Source organism: Sinohyriopsis cumingii, chromosome 4 (assembly GCF_028554795.1).
Source record: "Sinohyriopsis cumingii isolate HCF-2022 chromosome 4, ASM2855479v2, whole genome shotgun sequence".
In the NCBI taxonomy this organism is placed as follows: domain Eukaryota; kingdom Metazoa; phylum Mollusca; class Bivalvia; order Unionida; family Unionidae; genus Sinohyriopsis; species Sinohyriopsis cumingii.
In genome coordinates this window covers 144,119,352-144,144,742 of record NC_142964.1, presented here as the reverse complement: position 1 = coordinate 144,144,742, position 25,391 = coordinate 144,119,352, and the positions used below count along the sequence as shown (strand labels likewise).

General features: G+C 35.6%; 1 protein-coding gene across 1 annotated transcript in view; it reads left to right on the top strand.

The window, feature by feature from the left end:
- Positions 1 to 3,786: 3,786 nt before the first annotated feature.
- LOC149802246 (pleckstrin-like) overlaps positions 3,787 to 25,391 on the top strand; it is a 74,073-nt gene continuing 52,468 nt past the window's right edge. Inside the window, exon 1 of the mRNA XM_089956673.1 lies at positions 3,787 to 3,858. Coding sequence (XP_089812799.1) covers positions 3,811 to 3,858 — 48 coding nt within the window. The 5' untranslated portion in view covers positions 3,787 to 3,810. The remainder of the gene's footprint in view (positions 3,859 to 25,391) is intronic.

The window sequence follows — 25,391 nt, the reverse complement described above, 5'->3', positions numbered from 1 at the left end:
AGCTGTATTAACACCTATAGATAGACTCGCAAGAGGAATGAGAGAAAGAAATATTAAATCACGCACTTCTCGTAAATTCTTTCGATGGAAGGGAGATAAATGGACTCCTGAACGAATGCGAGTGAAATATGTTACAAGGATTATCGTTTGGGATGAAATATGCACTGTTTCATTAGAAAGGTTAGAAATATTTCTTGATTGGTTATTGACAAATAATACTGTTGTAATCATATGCGGCGATCATGGTCAACCACCGCCTTTTGTTGGATTGTCAACACACGAATGGTTAACGAATTTTGTAGATTATTATGAAGAAATAACTAATGATCATATAGAACTTGATCCAGAATTAATAGAGTTTAAGAAATTAATCAGACTAGAACCGAATAAAATTCGATGTGAAATATTGCGTGAAATAATATCAGAAATTCCTATTAACAACTTTTGGAATTTATGGAGACCAGATGATTTGATAGTTGCAAGTAGAAATATAGTTCTTGATACACTTCAACACCAATTATCAATGTTACATAAAGAAAACGTTTCAAATATACCCGTACCATTGTGTTATCGTCCAGCAGATACGCGACGACAGAATATCTTCGTTGATATACCAGGATAATCAGAGAAACAAAATCTTGTATTAAATGATATTGCTTTAGTTCCTGTCGGTGCTGTTGAGAGCGCTTTAACTATTGAAAACACTCCATGGACGCTATGATACGCAATGACAATTCATTCATCACAAGGATTAACCATCTCTGATACAAATGTTTGGATCGTCGATGATCGTATCGAATGGTCAAACTTAGTTTATCTCGCTGTGTCTCGAGTCAGAAGAATATCTCAGCTGCGGAAAATAGTCATAGACTTCACATAAAACAATAATCAAATTCAGGAAACAAAGAAATTACTTAGTTATAAACAGTGTGACAAGAAAAATAAAAGCGATCTCGATGCCGAATTTATCATGACATTAAAACAACAACAGAATAATCATTGTGCGAGCTGTAACACAGTTATGTTGTGGCAATATTGAAAAAATAATCGAAGACAATTTACCGTAGACAGAATTAATAGCAATTTTGGTCATACACGTGAAAATGTGATGCTGACCTGTCTTGAATGTAATGGACGTCGAGGTGATAGTTTACAAACGTGAATATAGTGGTAAGTGTGTGTCTCCAGGAACTACTTGTAATTGTTCACGTACAAATCCACGTTGAGGAGCCGTAGAATCTAATCTGTAGATTGCATGTCTAACTGTGGACCTTACCACGTTAGAATTTGTATGTGTCGTAATACTCCAAATAGGATAAGTGGCTCTTTTTTTAAAAAAACCACCTTCAAGTTCACCGGGTTCATATAAATACCTGACAGTCAAATTACCTAATACTAGTTGTTTTGAAAAGTCATGTCGTTGCATTGGTACGTTTATTTGTAATAGCATTACTAGGTTCCATGGCAGTTGTTCGAGTAATTTCATTATTTAATGTATTTATTGCACTAGGTAATCTTGCAATCTCGCGAGATCTCATATCTTTCTGAATTACTTCCTTTGCATATTGATATCCAAATAACTGCTCAGGAAATGTTCGATTAAATCGTTCAAGAATAACCTGATCACGATGAATTGCGGTATATCCTCGTTTAATTGTGACATTATGTTTTTGTTTCATCAGAGATGGTACTGCACCTAGTAATTCCTTCCCAAGATCAACCTGTAATAGTTGTGGCCATCGTAATGGTCATCGTTGATAAATTCGTTCAAAAGCAGAAGAAACTTCAGTTGCTGTTATAGTTGATAACGGCTCTGCTTCCTTATATCTACTTGCAACGTCAACGACAGTCAACGCGTATTTGTATGTTAATTGACGTTTACCAATTTTAATAGTATCATGTGGTAAAATACAATATCTGCTTGATGAACTTCATTAGGAGCGCTGACATCAAAATGTGCATGCTGAATTTTTGTAGGTGGTGGTAGATACATTTGCTGCATCAGTGAGTTTACTAATCGCTGCACTACCTTTCCAATATCCTCTTGGGCTATAATAAATCGATTCCATTATTTCAATAGTCGGTTGATTAATTACCGGCTCCTAATACTAGTTTACCTTTCATCGCAGATCTTACCAACCAATTAGTTAATGATTCTCTGAAAGATCTATTTTTTTAATGGAATTTAACGAGTGAATCAGCTTCACATCTGCAATTTGTCGTTGTTGCAGATCTTTAATTTTATAAGCTACATTATGAACATGATATGCTTGATGAATATAATTTATTGGATAGTCACCAGGTCTTGGTTGATCTCCCTCATCAAGTCGGATCTCAAGTCTGGTTCCACGACCACGATAATTATATCCATGAAGATGTCTTTCTCCTGAGTATTTAGCCCATGGAGTTTCTGGTAATTTTCCTAATAAAGTAGCGATATCACCACCAATTTTATCATTAGAAATAAATTTATATTTATTTGTACCACATTTTACACATTTACCTGTAATTGCACGCTTTTTATTTTTTTAAATTATTGTTCTTAATCCACTTGTATACGTAAAAGCTCTACATCTAACACAATATAGATCTATATTATTTATTATATGTCTACTTGATTTGATAATGAGATGGCTCGAATGCACAATCTACTCCACACGGATTTATAACAATAAATTTACACCATCCCAGAACAAAATATCCTATACGACTTGATAAAATCTTTGGTCGAGAGACTGCTGTACTAATGATTTAATTATAGCAGCAGAGAGGGTGCGACCTCAATGAAACGTCTGGCGGGTAAACAAAACACACATACAAATTTAGAAAAAGACAAACGATAAAGATAAAGTAACACACACACACACACGAACAAATAGAGAAACTCTCGGTAAGTTAAAGGCTTCGGTTTGGCTTATTACGCTTATATTTTTCATTTTCGTAGGTCTTTATGTTTTCAAAAATTACGTTTCAGCGAAAGGCCTGTTCACCCTCTCTGCTGCTGTTTCTAAGTTCTTTAATAATTTATTTTCCATACACGAGACGTTGTAAACTCATTGTATCCTATTTATTACTATTCCTCTTCAGCATAATAGCTTATTTGTTTTTATAAATGTAGAACTGATACTAATTTTATTTACAAAATCTGTTTAGTTTGCTTAATATCTCTTGCCATTATTTAGTGAATTTTGTAAAACCAGCTATAAATTTGACGTAGTTCATCAGCCGAAATGCTAATAGAAAGAGTCCAAAGGAGTTTGTTTCATTTCCATAGCCCAATGCAGTAAGATCTCGTCTTTTCAAAGCCATGTGCAGAATAGACCGACATATCGCGAGTCATGAAAACACAGGGGTGGTATCCCGTGTGTCCAAATTAGTATTATTTTGAACACAATTTTCTTGTGACAACTGCCGCTTTTCAAATGGCAAGCATTGCAGTAATTTATTTTCTTAAATCTGTCAAATTTGGTATGCGTTTTGCGCCAGTATCGATGACGGAAACCTTACAAACAAACATACATGCATACATACATACGTACATACATACACCCGCCTCTTACGATGAAAACCTCAAAAGAAAACTTCTGATAAAGTCTGACCTTAAAAACAGTAAACCAAACCATGCATTTTCTAGAGAAAGAGCGCAACAAAATGGGGTTCCAAGTTTTTCAAGCAATTTCGCGATAAATGCCTTATTCCAAGTTGTCGCCCAACATTGACCTTTGACACGAGCCTGTTGACACCGTTATGTTTTTAAAGGGACGTTACTCCCAAAACTTCCTCTGTGCTTTGTTCTTTCGGAGGAGGAAGATGGAAAATGATAACCCGTGTTTAAAGAGTGGATTTTTATATAAAAAGGTTTAATAAGTTTGATAACAAAATGTAAAATTTATTTTTAAAATGTTTATTTTTTGTTTTGTTTTGTCCTGGTTAATTTATTTTCCAATGGGTGGCAGCCGTAAATATGGGAAACCTCAGGAACCATCGGTCAAAATGCTATTCGATGATAGGTGAACGTCAAATGGCAATATTTTAACAGAAACGATTCATTACTCTTTTCCGTTGGACGATTTTTCATTTGTCTTAAGATGTAATTGTCATATATTTCTCACTTAAAACAAGAAAACTGCAGCAAAGCACGAATGACAACGTTTGATTATTTTATCTGCTGAGTAGGAAGTGTCAATTCGCACGACCGACATGTAAGGATAACGTGCCAAAATTAAAATTTCGTCTCAGGTTAATAAATATTGTATTTTTGAGAAGGTCAAAGCATCAGAAATAACAAATTAGCAAATAAAGTATACTCCTTTTCATTTTTTTTGCTCATAGCAAGTACAAACAACCTATTTTATTGCCTGCAAAAAAGAAGAAGAGAATTCTCCAAAAAGTGAGCATTTTTTGTACAGTGTATATATTGAAAACAAATACAGTAATGGAAAGTTAAACTTGTGGACAAGATAAATAAATATTACCGTACCATTCTTGCCCCTCATATGGTAACCTACATGTGCACGTTATCTTCAAACTGTAATTGCACATGTTTTATGATCTCTATAGATCATTTTTAGATACTATTTATAGCTGGGCTAACCTATCCCATAGCTGCATCCAGTACAGTCATACACATTTGACGTAGGGCAACTCAGTGACCTACACTTCTTACATGATTAGACTGTTTGTCATTATAGATCTTAAAGAGTCATCTAAATACACATTGATTTGTACAAATTGTAATTCCGGTCACATAGGAAAATCATCCACCCACCCCTTTCCTTTCAGAAATGGATCATACAACTTTGTAAGTCCTATCCAGGACTGCTGACAGAGTAGGACAAATTCCTCGGGAACACAACGGTCAGTGGGGTCCACCGTTGTTTCAGTTTGTGATTCACTGGGGTCTATTGGATAATTTTTCCTAGGGCCCACAAATCCTGTTTGCTACCCTGGTCCTCTCATGCCTTTTGTCCTGAAATCTGCTTTTCTGTTTTAGGCAGGTTACTGAACTATTCACTCATGATTTTTAAACAGACTATTTCTGTGAAGGGTGTACAGATGTCAAACATTTAAAAAAAATTGAAACTTTCTTCATGAACATACACTATGTTAATGACAATCGCTTAAAAGTTGCCCTACGTTGATTGCACATGCATTAAATATTGGAGTGGAAAAGCCCATATTTGACTTTCTGAAAAAGGTCTATTTATATTCTCTTTATATATATCTTTATTGCTATATAAAATTAATTTGAGATAAAATGATTATAGTATTTTTGCAAGAACTGAACATAATGAGTAAAATGCATGTACTACAATTATGGATCTTTTCCCATCTTAAACCTGGTTTATTTTTACCTTGAAATATGATATGAGAGACAACCTGCCTTGAGAGACTTTATTTTTGGCAGAAGGGGTGGTCTCACTAACAGTTTTTACTTTATTTCCATTTCAGTGGAAAAAAAATTGCTTTCATGCAGTTTTGTACCACTCACAAATTGTTTTCAGATATTTTAAAGCAAGAGAACTGCTTTTCTGCTCAGGCTTCTAAGTTATTACATTCACCATTCTAATGTCATTTTTATCATCATCCTTCACTGTAGTTGAAACAGTCAACATTAAATGCGCATTCCGAGTTCTCTCACTTTCATCTGTTTTCTGCCTTTAATTAGCATTAGTGTTATTTTTTTAATAAAAATTAAAACAGATTTTGCTGACCTATTTTTAAGGGTACTTTTCTGCATTCTTTTAATAAGTGTTAGCTGATACTGTTGTGTCCTTAGTCTAAATCACATGTACTGAAGTAGCAGTTGTTTTTATTATCATTTTTGCATATGAATGATTTTGCTGTATTGTCCAGTTGAAACTGAGAGAAAGCTTTGCTTACTGTGAATTCATGATTTATATACTTCTGCAGTTACACACTGCCGTAAATTGAACTGTTATCGGTCTTTCATTATGCTTGATTATATTATGACTGCATGGTCATAAATGGAGTAACAGAAAGAAACAAAACCGACAATACATGTTTTGTAAAACTGAACAAAGAATTTAATTATCAAAGTTATAATGAAAATATTCGAGGAACTTACAGTATTATGAAGTGAATCCAGAATAATCCTGATAAAGTTCTATGAAAGTCCTATCAGAATTAAAAGTTATGCATAAATTTAAAAACTGGAAATATACTGGTCGGCCAAGAATCATGACATTGTAAAGATGGTGTTGCCCATATCTCTTCTGAATAATTAACAACAGTTCCAAAATAATACTATAGTCCAAATGATGAGTGCTTTCAGTTTTCACTGAACAGCCCAAACAAATGTTATACCTATCGAACAATATATAAGTATACACTTTATTGTAAAACACGTCTACCGACTTGCAAAAGGAACATAAGAAATAAGGATGGCTCCAAAACTGGAATCAATCAGATTGCTCAGTTCTTTTGTTATATACACCTTCTATTGTGACTAAATTTCACAATGGACCCCACATCATGGATCTTACTACTTACTCATTATGCCTCAAATTTGCTCATTTATGTGACTGAGCCCATCCAAAAGGAAGTTACTGAATTCTTTTAGAAGCGTCGAAACTCCATCAGCCAACGAGAAATTAATGCAAAGATGCCATTGAATCTTATTGTTAAGATTATCATTAATAATTATCAACATCTGTAGAAAGATCCATGTAATTTTCGCTCTTAACAGACTGGGTCATGTAGGCAAAATATAATGAAAGATATTCTTTACAATTTACAACCATGAATAAAATTACAAACATGAAATAAAATCATGTACAAGGAGTTAAAACAATTGTACATAACAATTAGCATGGGATTTCTATAGGACAAATTAGATACTTAAATGATATATTGCCCTAGTAGCACTCATTGACTGTTGTACATAACAATTAGCATGGGATTTCTATAGGATGAATTAGATACATAAATGATATATTAGCACTCATTGAGTGATGTACATAACAATTAGCATGGGATTTCTATAGGACAAATTAGATACATAAATGATATATTAGCACTCATTGAGTGATGTACATAACAATTAGCATGGCATTTCTATAGGACGAATTAGATACTTAAATGATATATTGCCCTAGTAGCAGTCATTGAGTGATGTACATAACAATTAGCATGGGATTTCTATAGGATGAATTAGATACATATAGTGCCCTAGTAGCACTCATTGAGTGTTGTACATAACAATTAACATGGGATTTCTATAGGACGAATTAGATACATAAATGATATATTGCCCTAGTAGCAGTCATTGAGTGATGTACATAACAATTAGCATGGGATTTCTATGGGACGAATTAGATACATAAATGATATATTGCCCTAGTAGCACTCATTGAGTGTTGTACATAACAATTAGCATGGGATTTCTATAGGACGAATTAGATACATAAATGATATATTGCACTAGTAGCAGTCATTGAGTGATGTACATAACAATTAGCATGGGATTTCTATGGGACAAATTAGATACATAAATGATATATTGCCCTAGTAGCACTCATTGAGTGTTGTACATAACAATTAGCATGGGATTTCTATAGGACGAATTAGATACATATATTGCCCTAGTAGGACTCATTGAGTGATGGATGGGTTGAAGAATAAACTTCCTCTCATTGTATCTTCTTTAGTTGTAATTATATTTATTTTTACTTGCATGATCGTACATTTATTGGTAACACCATTGTAATTATAATTATGTGAAAATATATTACATTGCTTTTGTTTCTGATTTCTGTTACTCTTTTCTGCATTGGCATGGTCATTGGACAGTAAGTATTGTTTAAACTTTAGTTACATGTTCATTGTACAAAAGTACAGAATTTAAGGTACATGTCTAAACTGATGTTTGAATAATGCATGTTTTACTATAATCTGTACTGAAATTCTTAGAAAACTGAGCTGGTTGAACTTATCAACAGTGTGAGTGCAGTAATAGCAGTTGAAAATTATTCACATGTTGTAATTTTGTGTTTTTGGAATCTATCAATGAAGTCTTTGGCAGATTAGTCAGAAATATTAAAACAATAATTTATACTTTATAGAATGGAAGTGTTATATAAGTTTTTCCTAGTATGTTATGGAATGAAAGAAGACACTTATTTCACAATTCCAGTAAGTATTTGCCAATTGCATTCTGTAATTCTTGTTTTAAAGCTATGTCTTTGTTTAAAGTAATACCTGTAAATCATTACAGTTCTTCACTCTTCAAACTGTCATTTTTGTTGAGTTTAAGAGATAGGTTAGCTTCACATCAACATTCATGTGATTCTACCTGCAGTAGTACAGAAATACCATTTTAGAGGATGTCTAACACACTCACCATTTTGCAGTTACAATATATTGCTTTTGCAAAAAATCTTTATATTTGTGCATATCCTCTCCAGATTACAGTAACCAGTGGAAACCAGTCTGCTAGGGTGGCAGGGGACAGTTTCATAAATTTGCTCCTGGCAAATTTCTTAACTTAAGGCTATTGTGTAACTTTTTGAGTTATTATTTTGTAATAATTAAAAATATGGTTATATTTATGAACTTGGTCTTTTGGGCTTATGTTGTTCTTGAAAGTAATATGAGGTATACACCTCATGTAGTCACTGCACAGTATGTAGCCAGTTAAATACCAGTAGTCAGCTAGGAAGCAGAGCTAACGTCTTATAGCAGTAGACAGGATGGTTCAAGGCCAGTAGAATATCTCAAAAACTGACTGGATGACAACTATTTTGAATTGCATTAAGATATTAAGTACACAGTGTTTTTCAAAATTATCACCTAGGGAAATGGCTTGTGTTTGCACTGTGAGCATCACGTGTTCTCAAAAATGGCCTTTGGAAATGAAAAATGCATGTATAAATTTGGGGGTGGGGTACATCTACTTTTTATTTTGTGAATTCCCACATACTTGTCAGGTCAAGTGAATGATATCCAGAAATATGGACCTTTTTGACCTCACTCTTATATTTTATTTTTTTAAAGAATTTTTTTTATTAGGCAGGTGTATGCAACATCAGATTTGTGCATAAAAAATGTCTCTTGCACCCAAGAGACAGGAATATGATACAGATGCAATATGTGGTAATAAGGTTATGATGGCTGACATGTATAAATGTACACTACAAGCTGTTAATTGATTACCTTACTGTTGTATTCTGGAGAGTTTAAGGTCAGATGTGCAATGCTTTATGAGGTGTTACAAGTAATAAAGTGATCAAAGCTGGTCTTTAATGTGTTATAGTTCTTTTTATAAAAAACTGGGTGAACTTTGATTTTCTTTTTTTGCATTGTTGAATTGTACTTGCTCAAGATGTTTATAGAGGAATATTTAAGGGAAGTTGATACATGTTTTAGTTCAATTCATGTCAAGATGTCAAAACTTAAACTTTCTCCCAATGTTACAAACCCACTGTGTAAGAAATAGGAAACTTGGGAATATATTTCGAGGAAATTCAAGATGCATAAATGTATGTATATTTATTGCCTTTCTTATTACCTGATAAAGAAGACATGTTTATGCCCTATCACTTGCATGCTTAGAGGGATTCTAGCTATGAGTAGCCCAACATTGTATCAATATAGTTAAATGGAGAAAATTGAAATGCAGCTGTTGTGTGACGGACCATTCAGCCAGCATAAATAATACCTTTTTTGTCTTGGTTTATTGGTGCTGTGGCTCTTAGTTTCCAACCAAAATCTTCAGTTGTTTTTTTTTAAAAAAATCAGATTAGTTTAGTGTTTTGACTGACTTGTAACATAGTACATTTCTGATAAATATGCATAAACCCTTGGACTCAATTTGCTTTTCTGTGCTATTTTTATAGACCCTAGAGAGCACTGGTCACAATCTGAACCATTCTGTTTGCAAAAACTTATGAATATTTCTCCTAAATAACTGTTTAAGTGATCAAAATCATATTTTCAATTACTGTGTCTCTCATTTGTTGTTGGCAATCCAAATATCGCATTCATTCTGTTGCATGTTTGAAAGTTTCATTTGAGACTTAATGTACTCATCCACATCCTTAGCTTTATTATATCTACTTTCAAATGGATGAAACAGCGTTTTTACAGTTCATGTACAAACAAATCTAATAAACCAAAAGCTAAACCATGTAATACATAAGTGTGTATTGTTTACAAAGTAGTTTCTGTATACACTATACTATTTTAAACATGTGTCATGCAGTATAAAGCCATGTAGTATGGAAAAACACTGCACAATTCTGACAGTGAATAGCAAACAGAAAATGAGCATATAATTGAAAACAAATATACATGTACAACAGGAAAAGTGTTTTTGCTATTTAGCAGAAGCTCATTTATTATAATCTAAGACTACATTTATTTGCTCTCATCAATGGAAATCTTCAATGATAGAACAATGGGAATGTTTTTGGGTTTGTTTGATCAAGTTGTTTGTTGATTGAGGATATTTTGAAAATATTTCCCCATGCCACATAGCAAGAATCATTATAATCATTATATTTAATTCCATGCCATGGAACATTCTTTAACTCAGAGGGGTCTTTTTTTGTCAAGTCTTTTAAGGTTTCAGGTACCATGTATACTTGCTTATAAGATGAGTGATTGCTAACTGCATGGACCAAGATCTGCCATCGCATAATGCACCAGCAGATCTGGGTTGTGCAGTTTGTTAGGAGTAATCAGTGGAACAAAGAGCATTAATCCAGATCTGCAGGTGCATTATGCTTCAGCAGATCAGGATCTTTGTTGTTTGCACTTTCACTCAACTTGTGAGTACATACAGTAGTAATATATATATATATATATATATATATATATATATATATATATATATATATATATATATATATGGAAATACATGTATTTGGACATGAATGTACTGATAAGCATCACAGATCATGGAGATTGGTTGCAATATGGCACATGCACATCCAGAGGAATATTTCGTTTCATCAGATTGAAAGATATTTTTCTTTGTATTGCTGGCTTGCTTCACCAGGATATACAGGTTTCCATAGTACCAGTAGCTCATAAAATAGTCATTTTCCCAGTGGAGTAGTTGGAAATGTTCAGTACATCCATTTGTTACCATTGAGGTAGTCTGGTTCAAGGCTCATCTATAGGTACCACTTTAGCTTCAAAAATAACGGGGGGCCAGCCTACATTTTGTGGGAGAACAAACAATTATACATTTTTTTGGCATGGTCATTTTGTTTTGAATTATTGTTTTGTACACTGTAAAGAAACAGGAATTGGAAATGGATCTGCAGTGTCTCATGGCTGGAAAAGTGTGTATTTAAATCCTATCCATTGGATCTGCATTTTACTGCAAGTGCCTAGGCACTAAATATTTTGCTGTGACACGAAACACCAAAATCAAACCAGAAATAGCAAACAGAAATCTAACCTTTTTCAGCTTATTTACTGTGCACAAGATAAGCATTTCATAAGAGCTCAGCACCACTTGCACTGTTCTCTGTAATAATAATAATGATAATAAAAACAACAACAAAGCTTGTATACATACAGTAATTCCCTACTTTAATACAGTGCATTAAATTGTTAGCCTTAGCACATATGGTGGGTCTCATTGTCATTTGTTCTGTTTTGTGGCTCAGGTTATAGATCTTGTAGTAATAAGGAATAGTTTTATAAACTTTTTACTAGAATTTACTAACAACATTTTAAATGTCCATTGTGAAGATTGTATTGGTACTTAACATGCAACAATAATTTCTTGGCATTTTCAAAAATCACGGACCATGTACACACATCTATTTTACAAAAGTCTCTGGGGGCCCCGAGTGGCCGAATGGTCTAAAGCGCTCACCGTTGCGGATCACTGCCATCTCACCTCTGTCTGCGTGGGTTCGAGTCCAAGTCTCGGCTAGCGTGGGTACGTGGGAAAGCCTGCCAGTAGCTTCTCGTGGGTCGGTGGTTCTTCCCTGGGTTTTCCAGGGTTCTTCCTCCACCAGTTATACTGGCCGCCATGTATAGCCAATCTTGTGCTGGAAAATGGCGTTAAACCCTACAACAACAACAACAACAAAAGTCTCTGCTGTCTTTAATGGATACTGAGAGAATAATTGAACACTGAAAGCACAATGTAGGGATTTCTCTCTTGGAGTGGCCTTTCATGAGGATGACAGATTGTGAAAACATGTTTTTGTTTCAGACAGCATGGCCTTGATCAAATTTGGATATATCAGAATACAAAATCTGGTGCCAACAATTAAAGCCTATATATACATACATGTATATGTATATACACATACATACATGTATATTCAAACATTATTAGTTGTGGTGAAACGACGCACCTGTGTCATGTATCAGTATGATTCATGATACACAGTCTGCAATATGATACATATCGATACATATGAATTTGATAGTCTTTCCATCTTTGAAGGTAGGTGGTTCCCTTTTATGTATGTTGACATACTGGTTGTATTTCCAGTATGCATATTATATATAGATGTATAGTTAACATATATTTATATGTAATTCTAATCAATGACAAACAGACTACCTTTGGATGTCAGTGAGTTTTATTCATCGTTTTAGGCCATTTAATGGTGGCCTCATTTAAATCACTTAGGCCAACAGGCCCTTTGTTTTGTATGGCATGAATGCTTTGAAAACATCTTGTTACCAATTTCATGTCTCACTTCAACTTGGAAGACATTATGATGTTATCTTCAAAACAGAAGAAATGAAGCAATTTTCTTATGAAAAGAAAATATATCTAGAACAAATCTGGCATGGGAATGAGGATGAATACCAACAAATCTATCATATTGTACTTCCTGTAGATGCAAAAGACTGCTGTGGCCACAGGTACTTATATTTGTTAGTGAAGAAGGAAAACTATTGAATGTGTGTGTGATTTGGATTTTAAACATAGCTTTAAACAATTTTCAGTCCTATCGTTACGACGTCTGCAGTGTGACAGTTTATAGTGATGTCTAGCACTGGGACATCATGCCGCAGACATGTAGCATGATGTCCCACCCAGTCACATTATCTTGATACCAGACCAACCAGTCCTAACACTAACCTCTTAAGTTAATGCTGAGTGCCTAGCGAGGCAGCTGTTAGTACCATTTTTAAAGTCTTTGGTATGACTCAGACGTGGATCCAACACACCACCTCCCACATCTGAGGTGGATGCTCTAACAACTAGGCTACTAGAAGCAGTCGGAAACCTATTTTCAACACCCAGTCCTATTCTATATCTTTTTAAAATTTTTACACAAGGTGACAAACTTGTGGTTTAAAATCTGTCCCTTTGCTGATTCTGTGCTAATTTTATTTATCTCATCAATAACTTTATTAACTGGATAATTATCTCTGCAAGAAAAGAGAAATTCCAAATTTGTTCCCCATGTACAATTTAAGTTGAGTTGCTGCCAGGTTTTTATCTTGAGGAGGACTTCATCCTTTGTCACCAAAAGAAGGGGAGAGTAGAAATTTTAAAGGAGGAGGAAACGGTCAAAGTTCAATATTTATCTAACACTTTAATATCTGTCTCTTATTTCCTGCTCCACTATTTTAGAGCTCTACTGAGATCAACATCTTTAAAAGATGTCACCTCTAGTTGTACAAGTATTAATGTGTTAATTATTTCTGAGCATACTCAGTTCCTTATTGTATGAATATTTTTCTGTGCTTCCTTTTGAAGGGCATATGCATTGATAGCTTTGACAGCTTAAAGATGTTGAGGAACTGATCTTTGTGGCTGTTATTTGCAATTCTCCAGACCTCACATATATTATATTTTCATTACATCTATTCCAAATTAGGATTTTTCATTAACATAAACTTACTTTCCTGTCTTGACTCAGTGGTTTACTGATTACCATGCCAGATTTCTTATCTATTCCATAATGCTGTATTAGAATTTTTAGTCCATCAATGTCATAGGCTGCTTGTGCAGACAGGGATATTCAAATAAATATCTTTACTTCTTTAATTTCATTTTTTTCATCCTTATTTATTTAGTTTATCTTAAATTTGATATGGATATAGGGTTTTGTTGCAAATGATCCACAGGGTTAAATTGATTGATGAAAAAAATGAAAGTTGCATTCTACTTTTAAATTGTCTGTATTTTGAATATGCTCAGTATTCTACCCTTTTTACATTTAATTTCGAAGGGGTTAGTGCCAGCTCTTGAAAAACACTACTAACTTTCTAGTTAGCTCTCTCTTTCCAGTGAAAATCTATGCTGTAACTGGCCCTGCACTGTACACATTCAGATTTATGCCATAACTGGCCCTGCACTGTACACATTCAGATTTATGTCGTTACTGGCCCTGCACTGTACACATTCAGGTTTATTCCATCACTGACCCTGCAATGTGCACATTCAGGTTTATGCCATAACTGGCCCTGCACTGTACACGTTCATATTTATGCCATAACTGGCCCTGCACTGTACACATTCAGATTTATGCCATCACTGGCCCTGCAATGTGCACATTCAGGTTTATGCCATAACTGGCCCTGTACTGTACACATTCAGATTTATGCCATCACTGGCCCTGCTCTGCACACATTCAGATTTATGCCATCACTGGCCCTGCACTGTACACATTCAGATTTATGCCATCACTGGCCCTGCAATGTGCACATTCAGGTTTATGCCATAACTGGCCCTGTACTGTACACATTCAGATTTATACCATCACTGGCCCTGCTCTGCACACATTCAGATTTATGCCATCACTGGCCCTGCACTGTACACATTCAGATTTATGCCATCACTGGCCCTGCAATGTGCACATTCAGGTTTATGCCATCACTGGCCCTGCACTGTACACATTCAGATTTATGCCATCACTGGCCCTGCAATGTGCACATTCAGGTTTATGCCGTAACTGGCCATACCTTGTATACATTCAGATTTATGCCTTAACTGGTCCTGCACTGTACACATTCAGGTTTATGCCATAATGGCACAGCACTGTACACATTCAGATTTTTGCTGTAACTGGCCATGCACTGTACTTATTCAGATTTTTACTGTAACTGGCCCTGCACTGTACACATTCAGGTTTATGCCGTAACTGGCTCTGCACTGGATACATTCAGATTTATGCCAAAACTGGCCCTGCACTGTACACATTCAGGTTTATGCTGTAACTGGCCCTGCACTGTACACATTCATATTTATGCCGTAACTGGCCCTGCACTGTACACAATCAGATTTATGTCATAACTGGCCCTGCACTATACACATTCAGATTTATGCCATCACTGGCCCTGCAATGTGCACATTCAGGTTTATGCCATCACTGGCCCTGCACTGTGCACATTCAGATTTATGCCATCACTGGCCCTGCAATGTGCACATTCAGGTTTATGCCATCACTGGCCCTGCACTGTACACAATCAGATTTATGTCATCACTGGCCCTGCACTGTACACATTCAGATTTATGTCATAACTGGCCCTGCACTGTACACATTCAGATTTATGCCATCACTGGCCCTGCAATGTGCACATTCAGGTTTATGCCGTAACTGGCCATACCTTGTGTGCATTCAGATTTATGCTATAACTGGCCCTGCATTGTACACATTCAGGTTTATGCCATAATGGCACAGCACTGTACACATTCAGATTTTTGCTGTAACTGGCCATGCACTGTACTCATTCAGATTTTTACCGTAACTGGCCCTGCACTGTACACATTCAGGTTTATGCTGTAACTGGCTCTGCACTGTATACATTCAGATTTATGCCATAACTGGCCCTGCACTGTACACATTCAGGTTTATGCCATAACTGGCCCTGCACTGTACACATTCAGATTTATGCCGTAACTGGCCCTGCACTGTACACAATCAGATTTATGTCATAACTGGCCCAGCACTGTACACATTCAAGTTTATGCCATAACTGGCCCTGTACTGTACACAATCAGATTTATGCCATAACTGGCCCTGCACTGTACACATTCAAGTTTATGCCATAACTGGCCCTGCACTGTACACATTCAGATTTATGCCGTAACTGGCCCTGCACTGTACACAATCAGATTTATGTCATAACTGGCCCAGCACTGTACACATTCAAGTTTATGCCATAACTGGCCCTGTACTGTACACAATCAGATTTATGCCATAACTGGCCCTGCACTGTACACATTCAAGTTTATGCCATAACTGGCCCTGCACTGTACACATTCAAGTTGATGCCATAACTGGCCCTGCACTGTACACATTCAGATTCAGATTAAGATACTGCTGAAAGGGTGATTGACCGTCATGCCGTCTGTTTTTTGTATATTGACCGTGTACAGCTGACTCACATTTTTGGGCTCTAAATCACTCACTGATGTCTCCATTAACAATTTCCCAGCTCCAATAATCCAATATACTTCATAGCTTTAAAAATTATTGGCATCATCTCCGTTACCAGCCAGTATTTGCAGAACGAACACATAATGAACCATGCTGAGAATCAGATATTTTGGGTTTACTATGTAGCCCGTATTTTAAACACGCATTTTAAAACATTCTTCATGGAAGGTTTAAACTATTTCATAATGCTTATTCCAGGGCACAGTGTCCAATCAAATTTAGTTTAACAGCCAGTCATGTCATGCTTGAAGAACCCAGATGTGTAAATAGCAGCCTACCTGAAAAACTGATGTTGCAGCAAGAACGTATAAATAAATTGTATACTTTGCCAAGCACGTTTCCATATGTGGGACTTTAAGCTAGTATGTGAGAGTTCTTGCGCATCACTGTTCTCCAAGTATGCAAATTCATACAAATTTTGCATGTTTCACACAATTGCCTCTTTGTTTAAATACTAGATATCAATGACTTTTGCGTGAAATTTGTTGCTCTCCTAGTACTTCTGTTTGTCATGCAGGGTATTGGCCATAATTCTTGATTGGTAGTTATTATGTAACCTGGACTGTAACAAGCAATAACCACCAATGAGATTTCAATGTAATATGTTTCACCATGTGACACACCGGTAGTGTAGCTTTCAAATTGACCAAAGTAGATGAGATGAAATTCTAGGTAGAAATTTCAAGTAGAAGTGGTTATTAAATGAGTAAAGTCCTTCATTATACATGTGGAACACGCTTGGATTTTTTCTACATGATGAATTTGCTGCTGGGTTAAACTAATTGGCATGGAATGGGGGTGGGGGGCAAATTACAAAACATGTCACCATGTTAATACAGTTGTGATGAAAAGTGCACCAAAGTCATGTGAACTTGATCCAATTCCAACATCACTGCTGCATGAGTGCTTAGATCCAGTATTGCCTTCACTAACTGATGTTATTAATACCTCTCTCTCATCTGGGAAATTCCCAACATTTTTCAAAACTGCCATTGTAAAGCCTCTGCTGAAGAAACCAACACTAGACCATAACGATTTAGAGAACTACCGCCCAGTTTCTAATCTCCCATTCATTTCAAAAATCTTAGAAAAGGTTGTTCTCTCCCAGCTTGTATCTCATCTAAATTCAAATAGTCTTTTTAGCAATGTACAATCTACATATCGCCCTTGCCACAGTACTGAAACTACTCTGCTAAAAGTAGTTAATGACATTCTCTCTGCATTGGATAGCGGAAAGATTACAGTCCTCACCCTCCTTGATTTGTCTGCAGCATTTGACACAATATACCATGATATATTACTTCACCGTCTCCAGCATGTATTTGGCACAGACTTACTGTGGTTCAAGTCCTACTTGGTCAACAGGACACAAATTGTATCTGCAAATGGAATACACTCCAGCCCAGTTGATCTATGTTGTGGTGTTCCACAGGGGTCTATTCTGAGACCTGTTCTCTTCATTCTGTACACGCAGTCACTCTCAAGTGTCATAGATCATCATCCAGTGTCTCACCAATTGTATGCTGATGACACCCATACAAATCTAGCCAAGTTGATGCTACCATCCAAGGTGTAGAGAGGTGCATTTCTGATGTGAAATCACCGTCTCCAGCATGTATTTGGCATTCATGATACAGCCTTACTGTGGTTCAAGTCCTATGTGGTCAACAGGACACAAATTGTATCTGCAATTGGAATACACTCCAGCCCAGCTGATCTATGTTGTGGTGTTCCACAGGGGTCTGTTCTTGGACTCTCAAGTGTCATAGATCATCATCCAGTGTCTCACCAATTGTATGCTGATGACACCCAAATATACAAATCTAGCCACCCAACTGAAGTTGATGCTACCATCCAAGGTGTTGAGAGGTGCATTTCTGATGTGAAATCATGGATGACTTGTAACAAGGTGCAGGTGAATGATGATAAAACTGAAGCCATTCTGATCACAACACAAAGACTTTCTCATTCACATCCTTTATCTCAAACAATAAATATCAGCAACACCAACATTAAATTCACACAATCAGTACGAAACCTAGGTGTTACTCTGGACAGTACTCTCACATTGCACCAACATGTCACGAACATATGCAAGGTTGCATATCTTGAGCTGAGACGCATAAGCTCAGTTCGCAAATATCTTTCAGTTGATGCCACTAAAACACTTGTGTGTTCATTAGTACTTTTAAGACTGGACTATTGTAACTCAATTCTGTCTTGTTCATCTCAATATCTACTCCAGAAACTTCAAAAAGTTCAAAACACAGCTGCTCGGATCATACTTAGAGTACCACGATCAGAGCAAACCTCCCCACTGCTCTGTACCCTAAACTGGCTATCCATTCGATCCAGAATCAAACACAAAATGTGTTCTCTGTGCTACATTTCACTGTCAGACTCCAGTCCAACATACCTATCTGACCTCACCCATGTGTCAACACCAGCAAGATACTTACGCTCCTCTTCTGACAATCGTATACTCATTATTCCCACTATGAAAACAAAGTCATATGGACAGCGTTCTTTTGCATACCAGGGCCCAGCAACATGGAATGAATTGCCTACTGAACTTAGACACAAAGACACAGTGATCACATTCAAGAGGGCTCTTAAAGATCACTTATTTCGACTGCAAGAACAAACTAAAAGACCTAATAATGTTTCCTACCTTAAATATTCTCAGCATGTTTTTTATTTTTTAATGTTTTTCTAATTTCGTGTTGTTTGTTTTTGTAATAATATGATTATGTTTCTTATCTTATAAGTGTTGTCTAATGTTGTAAAGTGTTTAGAGCTTCTAAAGATTAGGCGCTATACAAAGTCCTCATTATTATTATTATTATTATTAATTTGCAGACAGAGAGCGACTATTCACAAACGTCTTTATTTGTTTTTACTAATAAAAATTAGTGCGTAGGATAGCAAATGCTGTTTCAGATGAATTCTGTATTTAAAGAATAATAACTTGTAATAATTATTTATGACTGGAGAAGACTAAAATAACTAAAATAAAAAAATAATAAGTATCATTTTGTATCAATTCTCCATCTCTTGTATTGATATGTGTATCGTTACAGCAAAACTATCGATGCATCGATATATCGATGAATCATTTCACCCCTAATCATCAGTGACCTGAACGTGAATAATCACAAATGTTTTGCATGTCAGTCATGTTTCATGCTATATTATTACTGAATAATACCTTGTGTTTTGATTGGTTAAAACTATCACATAATAGGTCAGTATATCAGATCACACTTGCATGCACTTAACAAAGTTCAAAGGTTGAGTTCAAGCCTCAGAGTTCATCACCCATGGCATGCCTGTTTCTTTCGGTTATACCTCATTTCTATTTTCGATTTTGAGCCTGTATTCATATCAAAACTGTTTTAAAGGCAGATCCTGTTGGTTCATAATTAATGTGATATCAGTAATGTTGTCTGTCTGATTGTTGATGAATTTTACCATTGTTCCTTTGATGTCTACATAAGAACCATGCCTGAGTGATTTCAAGTATGTATACAACATATTTGTCAAATGTTTCTTTATATTTCATGCATTGAATGAATTTGTATAATAAATTGTGTCATTATTATAATTCTGAGCGAATAGACTTTATGTAATCACTATTCTCCAAGTAACGCTCAGGCAATGACATTTGAATGCCAATACGGTTTGAATACTCATTCTACTTTGTTGTAATTTAATTCTGTTACCATTATGCCTTCATGCTTACTTTCTATTTTAAGCATTATAGTCTCTCAAATGTCTTTCAGTCATTCGCAGATAAGGTGATTACTATATAAACTCACCTTTAAGGTGAGTCCTACTGCAAAATGCACTGACCCTGATCTGCTGTTGCATATTGTACTGGCAGGTATGGATCTGTGCAGTTTGTTAGGAGTAATCATTAGAACACTGCTCCGATGGCAGGGTGGTTAGGTTGTCTGCCTCAGATGTGGGTCGAGTCATTCCAAAGACTTACAAAAATGGTACTGACAGCTGCCTTGCTTGGCACTCAGCATTAACTTAAGAGATTAGTGTTAGGACTGGTTGGCCTGGTGTTAGGATAACGTGACTGGGTGGGACATCATGCTGCATGTCTGCAGCATGATGCCCCAGTGCTAGATATCACTATGAACTGCCATACTGCAGACATTGTAGTGATATGACTGAAAATTTGTTAAAGCTACACACATACACACTCATTAGAACAAAGAACATAGACCCTAATCAGCAGGTGCAGTGTGCTATGGCAGATCAGGATCTTTGCTGTTTGCAGTTTTACTCATCTTAAAGATATATGCAAGAACTGACTTTTGAAAATCTGTTCTTATACATTGTAAGCCATTTTAGGTCTGTGAACAATGCTTTTGATGAGTAATCACTAAATGCCATTAAGCTGAGATTTGGCAAATTTCCCAACACAGTTGCACAATAATCCATTGTTGGAAGAAAATATGAACCGTAACAGAGAATGTAAGTTTCTGTTGGTCAATATTTCTTGATTCTTTTGAGTAGGGCAATTTTAGATGACAGTGCTTTACAAACAAGTCAATATTGTAAATTATTATCTATAAATACAACTACAAGTGTTTCATGTTTGACATTTTCTAACTGACATTTATTGGAAGAGATAATTTTGGGTTCCCTAATTTATGTACTTTTTGTGATTTCCCCAATATCATACAGTTTGCTTTACCTTTAGTAATTACCAGCTTCTTTTGTTGTAATCAATTTTGAAACAATTGAAGTTGGAGTTCAGTTGAATCTTGTTTTGATAACATCAGGGGCCCCGAGTGGCTGAGTGGTCTAAAGCGCTCTATGTTACGTATCCCTGCCATCTCACCTCTGTCTGCGTGGGTTTGAGTCTCGGATTCAGCCAATGTGGGTATGTGAGAAAGCTTGCCAGTAGCTTCTCATGGGTTGGTGGTTCTTTCTGGGGTTTTCCCGGGTGGAGGACACCATTAATACTGGCCACCATGTATAGCTTATCGTGTGCTGAAAAATGGCATTAAACCCAACAATAACATAATAATTGATAACATCAGTATCAGATCCAGATGTATACAAAGTTGCATCATCAGCAAACAAATCTGAATTTGTGAATATATTTTGTTAATGAAAGATCAGTTAGGTAATTAAGAGCGTTCTAAAACAGCCTTGAGGGAACTCTGAATCATTGTTGAGAATTTATGAGGTAATAATGCCAGTGATTACTTAGTGGGACCTATGGCCTAGGTATGATCTAAACTAGTTTAGGATTTTATATGGAAACGTTCTGTGTATATAGTTATATAATTTTATTTTTGTTTTGTAGGGAAGTTGCCCTTTTTATGTAGAAAAAATGCCGTAAAATTTTGTTCATAAATTGAGTCAAACTACAAACAGCAAAGGTGCTGATCTGCTGTAGCATCATGTGCATGAAGATCAGGGTGTATGTTGTTTGCTCTGCTGATTACCGTATTTTCGCGTATATTAGACGCATCCTATTATAAGACGCACCCATATATAAGACGCGGGTTTTGACGATTTGTGTAACAAATATTTTAAATAAGATGCCCACGAATATAAGATGCACTCTGCCTCGCCATCTGCCGAACTGAGCAAACCCTATATTGACTGCAAATGACATAGCGTTGATTTTTTAATAACTTATAAGTTACTTACGGTATTGATCTGTATCTAATATTATTTTGTTAAGTACTATTACAGTATTGTTCCAATAAAGTTAGTAAAATCTTTTGAATAATTCTGTGTGTTGTTTTGTTTTGTTCAAATATATACCGGTAAACATCCGTTTTCAAACCACTTGCATCAAAGTGGCTACCGGTACTTTCCTTTGTCATAAACACAAATATCTCCAATGTTTCGATCACTCACCTGATTTAAACAAGGCTTCATTGACCATTTTGGCTGGAGTTCAAAGAATTGTTTGAGGCAGGGCCGCAACGGGTTTCATTTGATCTTATCTTCCCCATGGCCGCTATGCATAGGCTTCAGCGGCTGGGGTTAGTATATACCGGTTAATACTGGTATATAGGGTATACGTGGGATCAATCTCTTGTTATAAATAAATGAGTGATCAATCTCTTGAACATTTATAAAATTTATAAAATTTTCACGATGACGAAGTGAAAATCATATACGGCCGATTTTAAATTAGATGTCATCAAGTTTGCCAAGGAGCATGGCAACAGCTGCTGAAAGAGAATTAAGCACACCTTCATGCCAGCTGGTCGACAACGTCGCGCAACGTACGTAGAAGTGTGTAATTGGGTTCTCCGGGCATGGGAGAAAGTGAAAACAGCAACAATCATCAGTGGCTTCAGAAAGTGTGGGATAATTCCAGAACCGGCCACCAATATCAGTTCTTCGGACGACGACTATGCTGCATCCGATAACACTGACGCCAGTGAGGATCGATTAGCAGCGGCTATGGAGGTATTTGGCGACGAGAGTGAATTCGATGAAAGTTTCGATGGATTTGAAGCAGAAACTGATGACGATGAAGATGAATAGATTGATTTTAAATCAAGACAAACAGTATTTTTAGTAAATGTTTATTATAGAAATTGTTGACTGAGTTTTCGTTTGTCTAAAAAAATAATTAGATAAGACGCCCACGAATATAAGACGCTCTTAGGGTGCGGAGTAAGTAAAATTTTATATAAGACGCGTCTTATATACGTGAAAATACGGTACTCTTTAACAAACTGCACAGACCCAGATCTGCTGGTGCATTAGGCAACAGCAGATCTGGGTCTATTCAGTTTGCAGCTGGACTTGGCTTATAAGCAAGTACATATGGTAGTAGTTAAAGTTGTGATTTTTATAAGATATCAGCTTTTTTTAAAACAAGTCTTTAAAAACTAGAATGAGGATACACAGCTAATCAATATATCTGTTAATTCATGTGATAAAATGTAAACTGCAGTATAATAATTCTAACTTAGAGGTGTCATTTGAATAAAAGTGTTTTGTAATCATATGCTACCATTAGTTAGTTTTAGATCAAATTAAAAGTTCTTTTCTGTTCAAAAAGATACAAGTATTGCGCAGCATAGTTGCTAAGTGAACTACTGAACTACTAAATACTGTTAAAAAATACATTCCCTTTTAAGTAATAAACATCAAATAACACTGTAATAAAAAAAATTGTTATTAAGTTAACAAAAATGATTTGGTTTATTAAAAGTAAGCATTCATGTCAGACCACATGACCTCAAGCAGACCTAGGCAGAGGAATTTCTAGTTCTTTATTCTGTTTACTAGACAATTCATTATTAGTATGTATTCTCAACTGTCTAAACAGCAGATCCAAAAATGTTCAAATTAAGGAGGATTACATACCATATGCAAATAAAAAGATCCTGATTGGCAATCACATAATGTGCTGGCAGATCTAGATCTGTGCAGTTTGTTAGGAGTAATCAGTAGAACAAACGACATCAACCCGAATCTGCTACGGCCAATCAGGATCTTTTTATTTGCGGTTTGACTCTACTTATAAGCAAGTGTATATGGTAACTACTGCTATGAAAATGAGAGCTTTCTGTTCACATTTAAGCTCTTTGCTAATCCACATATTTGGAAGAATCAGAGTACATATTAAATGTATGTTTAAAATGCATTTAAAAAGGCAAAGGCAAGCTTTTGTTTGATCATCTGTTTTCAGCAAGCAAAAAGGTAATAATTACAGTTTCAGTCCCATAGCATGCGTTATGGATAGAAATAAAACAAGGACAAGTTCCTGAAAGCAGAATTTTGTAACTTTCAATTGGGTTATTTTAAAATAAAGATTCCAGGGCTTCTAATGAAAAATGGAGCTATCATGCAGAACATCCCTAATAATAGTTTCAGATTAGTATGAAGGTCATGTCCAGTGTTATTCTACAAAACCTGCCATATTCTGATTTCCCATTTTATATGACTTCAAAACTATTGTTAACTAGTGTCGCTACCAGGATTTAAGAAGGGCAGTGTAATTATCATCCAGAAAGGGAACTTTGAAAGGTATATCACGATCAAAACAGGCATCTGATTTCATATTTATTACCATGGTGATGATAATTATTATTGTTGTTATTGTTGTAAAATTGTTAAATTATGGGAGTAGTTGACTTCTTGGATTCTAAGAATCCTGGTTCATATGTATTCCACCCAAAAGGTTGCAAGAGCAAAGTTCTTAATATGATCTTTCTGTATTAACTGTATTTTTTTATTGTCTTTTTTCATAGCAGTGGAACTATGTAGCAGTATAGCTTTGAAAGGAAACTGAAGGCATTGCCAGTTCTGTGCACACAGTTAATATCCTACCATTAGTAATAATAATCAATAATTACACTAGCTATAGGCAAGATGCAAAAAATTCATAATTTTATTAGGCTTATATTTCTTTATCTTTCATGCATTCTTTAGATTCGATTGGTGATTGCCCTTACTAGTTCATTAGATGTACCTTTTAAAAGAATGCTATAACCAGTCAGTAACATTTAGTATATCCTTTGATTTTGTCACGCGAGAATGGAGTCATACGGATAAAATGACAGCAGAGGTTACCTGTTTGATTTTCACCTTTTATTTAAACTCCTGGATTGTGATGAAATTACTAACAGAAAAGTGCAGCTATTGACAAAAACCAGTATTTCTGATTAGTTTAGAATCAATGCATTGTTTTGTCACATTAATTATTGTAACTTGTCTGATAATTGGACAGTAATCACATTGTCATTTAGAATAAACAAAATTGACGATACCCAGTCATTAGCTGCAACGACAACTCATGTTGGAATAGACAAAATTGACCATACCCTGATATTGTTTCACAATGAATAGACTCATCTTTCGGCACATGTATAGCACTGCTTATTGTCATAAATTGATTTTGAAATTGACCACACAAGTGACTGTACATTTGTAAGAAAAGAAAAGAGGCATTTTGCAACTGAAAGAATGGCATGTTATTGTGGAAAATTACACTATGCAAAGAAT